This window comes from Phalaenopsis equestris, unplaced genomic scaffold, assembly GCF_001263595.1.
Source record: "Phalaenopsis equestris unplaced genomic scaffold, ASM126359v1 Scaffold000002, whole genome shotgun sequence".
NCBI classification, from domain to species: domain Eukaryota; kingdom Viridiplantae; phylum Streptophyta; class Magnoliopsida; order Asparagales; family Orchidaceae; genus Phalaenopsis; species Phalaenopsis equestris.
Window position 1 is genome coordinate 76706649 of NW_018164444.1, and position 6057 is coordinate 76712705.

Genomic DNA, 6057 nt, shown 5'->3' on the forward strand with positions numbered 1-6057 from the left:
ATATATATATATATATATATATATATATACACACAATTCACGAGTAGTATTTTTAAATAATTTAATTGGTTGAGTGACTAAGGTTGTCAAAATATCTCTTTGTTCATGAACAGCTCATGTTTGGCTCGCTAAGCAAACGAGCCGAACACGAGCACACTTTTTGAGCTCAAAATATAAACGAGCGAACACGAGTTGAGCCTGGACTCGCTGGTTTTTGGCTCGTTTACACCCTACTTAAGATTATCATTTTAGCAATGCTTAATTAATTATCAATAATTTTTAATACTCAATACTAGATTCAAATAGCAAAGCCAGCTAAATTGCAATTATAAACTTAACATTAAGTTTCCATAATATCCTCTCATCACACAATACTCTAAAGTAGCTTTCAATTTTAACTAAGTAACATTAAATATATTATTATACACAGTTATAATTCCATTCTTTTATATAATAGAACCAAGATACGAAAACCAATCAAATCTAGGTATCACTTTACCTTCTAATAATATTAATTGATATTATTAATATCAAACCAACTAAACTTGTATATTTTATATCCAAGTTTTTATCAGCACATCATCTTCTCAATGAATTCTTCATTATTCGAACCTTCCCCTTAGTTCGATAGACGACTTACCAATTACAACTATTTCATATATAAAAAAAACACAAAAACACCTAAGTATGTCATTTGCAAGTATTTTCATAGCCAATGCAAATATACATAGACTCAATATTGATGCAATCTTAATGCATAATATGGCCATTGATCAACTTCAGTTAATATTAGTCAGAGCCCATCGTACATTTCATTTATAACTTAAACATATATTTTCGATACATTTCTTCTTCAACGCGCACTAAATTAATTGTCATGAAACTTATTCACCTTCCCAAGATTAATAACAACTCATATAAAGATCATTTCTCTATTCTTTATAATATTCAACTAATTATCCTAACACGAAAATAACTTCCATAGTGGATTTTCTGGTATTAAACAAAAAAGATCCTCTGAAATGACATAATATCTTTTTACTAATAATTTGGATTACTTTATTATAACCACAACCTTGTAAATCAATTTTGCGCTTAAACATTATTCTCCAATCATTTTATATTCACTTGCTCTTCAATTTCCATTGAAAACTTCTGTTATACAAATAACAATAGTACCCTCTTATCTCTCCAAATCTTTCAAATCTTAATATATATCTTATCTAAACCAAAAACTTTCAAAGCCAACACTACCCATTTTTTTAGATTAATCTACACTATACCATAGTACTTCTTTAATTACACTCTTCCAATATATTTTCTTTCATATTACTTTAATTAAATAAATTATAGAAACAGCGCATCCATCTTTTCTTAAAGTCTCCAACTATAACTAAGATTCTATTTTACACAATTGATTCTAATGTATTTAACTTGATTAAATCAATAGATCCGTTTGCTTAGCCATTTAAGTATCCAAAATGATTCTTTATATTCAGCATCAGGAATCTGACCTTTCAAACAATCCTGGCACAAAACCTCAAATGTTTAAGCATGCTATGAAAGATATTGTATCTTGACTGGTCATTAAAATGGGAAACAAGACATAAATAACACTAGAGAAACATACCCCAACAGTCCACGGCCATGCCAGCGTCTAGGTGTTACAGTGAAATTCATTAGAATACCCTGCCTCATTATCAGCAGAGGAACAGGATGGCCTTCATTTGACTGTGCTTCTGAAGCAAGCCTTGCCATCAATGGATCACCTATTTCAACACTCCCAAACTTTATGATCTGGTCTCCAAGTTGCAACCCATCTTCTGCTGCTGGAGAAACTTCGCTTATCTCATCAACCACAGCAAATGGAATTCTTGCAATCGGGTCGACAACAACGTGAGAAGTTTGAGATGTTCTATCATGAACAGAAGCTGATGAATCTGCAACAGATTACCACATCCTAATTAGTCATAATAATAGGACTTTATAGTGAAACAATATTAAGGATTTCAAAAATTCAAGTTAAAATAAAACCATTAAGTCATAAGAACGCTAACAAGCTTGAAAAAGGTTGGTGGTCGGTCTTACGACAGAAAATGGATCGCCAATTGCACATTATAAATCAGATGGAGCAAATATGAAAACATAGGTTTTTTTTCATCTACTAAATCAAAATCAAATATCAAAAAAGGAACTTCAGCATATGAAGCGCTTGTATTGCAGCACTAATCTCAGAGTTAAAAAAATAATTCTCAAGCCTATTCTGATACAATTTTAATTACGATACCAGAACTTTTTTCCACTTCGGTTTCGAAAAGCTAGAATCAGTGACTGCGCAAGTCAAAAAGGCCTTCAAATTGATCAACCGTTCAAGTGAATATGATTAAACATTTTTTAGCCTCCGTCCAAGAAGGTAAGAAAATGGTATGAATATGAATATAACAATATCCAGCGCACAACGCATTCAATATTAACCATACAACGATTAAAGCTTGCAAATCTTAAGTTGCATAAATATATCAAACCTCAAGAAAAAGCCAGACGATCAAATGATTTTGAACTCGAACCTCAAATAATTTCAAACCTAGATAACTCCATATCTAGAGCCATTTTAATAGACATGAGTCAGAAGAAAGAAGAATTTCTCAAAAATGTACATGTTTTTTTAGCATTACTATTTGTAATGGGCGAGAAAACTTCATAAAATTTTGTACAACTTCAAAATCAAGCCAGACTAGAAGTCTGCCTCCATTTTAAAGTTGAGCTAAAAAATCGCAGTTTACTGGGATTGGATAGCTAACATAAACAGCTATCAATAAATGTACACCATTACTGAGTTCATTCACTATCAGCAATGAAGTAAATGCCTCAAGAAAAAAAATATTTTTTTTTCCTAAGCAGTCTTGATTGGCATTGTACCTTGGTGTATGCTTTTTGCTGATAATATCCTTCTCGTGGATAAGACAAGAGAAAAAGCCCGAGAAAAACTTGAATTACGGTGAATTGCGGAGGTCTACATTGGAGTTTAAAGGCCTTCATTTGAGTAGAACTAAAACTAAATACATAGAATGTATATTTAGTAGTAGTAGCTCTAGTGACAAAAGTGTAACTTTGGGTGATCAAATTAATTATTAAAAGATGTGAAAATTAAAAGATGTGAAAGATTTAGATATCTCGAGTCTGTTGTTCAAAGCGATGGTGATATGGATGAGGATGTTTATGGTAGAATTCAAGTTAGTTGGCAAGTGGAGGAATGCTTTGGGCCTTTTGTGTGATAGAAAAGTACCGCTTAGACTGAAAGGAAAATTTTATAAGACGGTGGTAAGACCTGCAATGCTCTATGGCGCCGAATGTTGGCCTTTAAAAGAGAAGCAAAATACTAAGTTAAGCGTTGCCGAGATGAGAATGATTAGGTGGATGAGTGGCTTTACACATAGAGACGAAATGCGAAATGAATATATCAGTGATAGGGTAGATGTAGCTCCTTGTTGACCTCATTTTTAGTGAGATCTAGTCTTCCTCTTAGGGTTTAGGATATAGCTTTAGGGATCTCCTTTCGACTATCTTAGAACCTTAGAAATGTGACCCGCCTCGTTCCAAAAATTCAACCTGCTTCTGTACTATTTTGTTATTTCGCGTGTGTGGTATCAACTTCTAGCACTTAGAAAGATGAAACCAACATGAGGAAACCCAAAAGGGATTCCTATAGGACCTTTTGAGCCTTAGGGTGACCTTTTGCACAATTTGCACTCCCGCGCACAAAACTTCGCAATTCGGAGAGTCGACACGTCTGATCGCCACAACTCGCATTGCTTGCACTGTTACCTGTCGAAGGCTCGAATAAACCTTTTGGAACGATCGATAGCGGGTCAAAATTTGGTAGAATTTGAATTTTGACGCGTTGTTTTGACCCGATTGTCGACGATGTCATCCGAGCGACCCCGGATGACAAAACGGACTGCACCGGCACATCCGGAGCGTCGATTTTGCCCAAGGATGACACTCATTTTGTTACGACGCTGCGCGTGAATAAATCGCATATAATTTAATATATATATTAATTTATATAAAACCAGATCCCCTATCCTTTTTCAGCACTAAATCCCTAAACTCACGCACCCGAGCTCTGCCTCCCTTCCCTCTCCCATTCGCGTGTCTGGCCTTTCCCTTTCTCGGTCTCGAGCCAACCGAGCTTCTCCTCCTCCACGCGAGAGAAAATTGACCTCGTTCGTCCTTGTCTGACATTCTTCTGCCTGCGGCCCTCCTTCCCGAAGCCGTGCCAGTCTCCCCGAGCTGTGTTTTATCCTTTTATTTGTAGTTTGACTCTAGGAAGCTTACTCCCCGGTACACTTGAATGTCAAACTCTCTCTTCTTTTTGATGCTTCTCTCGCTGCTACTGGGCTTGCCGCTCGGTCTGAGATGTTTCGGTGGCTTCGCCTTCCGTGAGCAGGGAGCGCGTCCTTTTCTTCTTTGGCCCGATTCGAGTGTCGTGGGTTTAAGGGGTGATCTTCTTCTGTCTCGTCCCCTCTCTTCTCTGCCTATAAACATAGTTTCTTTTGATTTTTTTTGGGTTGTTGTTGAAAAAATTTTCTGAGAGGGATAGAAATTTTTGGTTGTGGGAGAAGTTTAGGAGGAGATTCCTGTGAGAGCATATTCTTGAGATAGCTTCTTGTGTTGCGGTGCTTTACATTGGTATCAAAGGAAGGTACCCTTCTTCCCCACTTTCTCTCAGTGCCTCGTTGCCTTTCGATTTTCCTCTCTGTCCAGCCTTTGAACTTGGCTCTGTTGGATGATACAGCATGCTAGTTCATTTTAATTTGATATATTGTTGAGATATTCACTTCAGGTGCATTTAGAAATGGAAATGTGGGCATGTCCTAGGAGCTAAACTTGGTTACTCGCTTAAACTAGGGAGGCTATGACATATTTATGATTATTGTGACATGTTTATGTTGGAAACAGTTAGGGAATTAAGACATGACTTTGGAATAAATTTTTTTGCTCCTCTTGCAAGCATGTTGGGATGAGAATTATGAAGTTTTTCACTTATTTTCATTTAGCATGAAATATTGGAGAAGTTATTTGGCCTTTCATGAATGATAGGGAGTTCATTTCACTGTTTTATGCATGTTTGGAGGCTCGATTTTGGCTTCCTGTGGCTTTCCCTGGCTTGAAATGTATGCTATCAGAAAATCTATTTAATGTGGAAAGTGTTGTACCTTGTTTTGAGGGCTTGGTTTAGCTCCTCGTGAAGTTCCTCTCCTGTTCAAATATTTGTTGGAATAATTTCATGCTTATGATATTTAGACATGCAGGTTGTTTCTTAGCTTTGGATGGCTGGGTTTTACCTACAGGTGGCTGGAACTTTAATTTCTATTAAAGTATGAATTTATATCAATGTTTGGGCATGTTTTGATCTTGTTGAGCTCTGGCTTTGGCTTTTGGTTCTTGTTGAGCTCGGTTTTGGCTTTTGGTTCCTGTTGAGCTCGGTTTTGGCTGGGTTTGGAGTCTTGTTTTTTTTTTAATTGAAATGAATAGAGCTCTATCATTTATGGAGGCCTAAATTTTAATACCATTGGGTTCGGTTTTGGCCCCTGCTGGGCTCGATTTTGGCCCCTGTTGGGCTCGGTCTAGGCATCCCACAGGTGTTTTGGATCAAATATACGTGTGGTGAATGAATTTATGTTGATTCGGGATAATTCTGTAGTTGTTCTTGTGTAAAGCATGTGTCGTTTCTATATTTCGATGTCTCAGGGGTATGGAAATGTTTTCTTTCTACTATTTTGTCATGACCTGAATTCGAACCTTAGCTGTGGCTCGGTTTTGGATTGGTTTTAGCTTGAAATGGCTAGAACTTTAATTTTTATGGAAGCCTGGATTTTAATATTGCTGGGCTTGGTTTTGGTCCTTGTTGGGCTCGGTTTAAGGCTGATTTGGGGTGTGGCTTTGTTTGTTTTGGCCCTTGCTGGGCTCGATTTTGGATTGTGGTGGTTCTATTTTGGCCATTTGATGATTGCGGTTTTAGACCTTGTTGGGTTTGATCTTATCTTTGGGATG

General features: G+C 36.6%; 1 protein-coding gene across 2 annotated transcripts in view; it reads right to left on the reverse strand.

Moving 5' to 3' along the window:
• The window catches only part of LOC110022882 (26S proteasome non-ATPase regulatory subunit 9), a 41305-nt gene that overhangs the window by 13285 nt on the left and 21963 nt on the right, over positions 1-6057 (reverse strand). For both annotated transcript variants that reach the window (XM_020722030.1, XM_020722023.1), the window contains exon 4: positions 1631-1940. In XM_020722030.1, coding sequence (XP_020577689.1) covers positions 1631-1940 — 310 coding nt within the window. The remainder of the gene's footprint in view (positions 1-1630; positions 1941-6057) is intronic.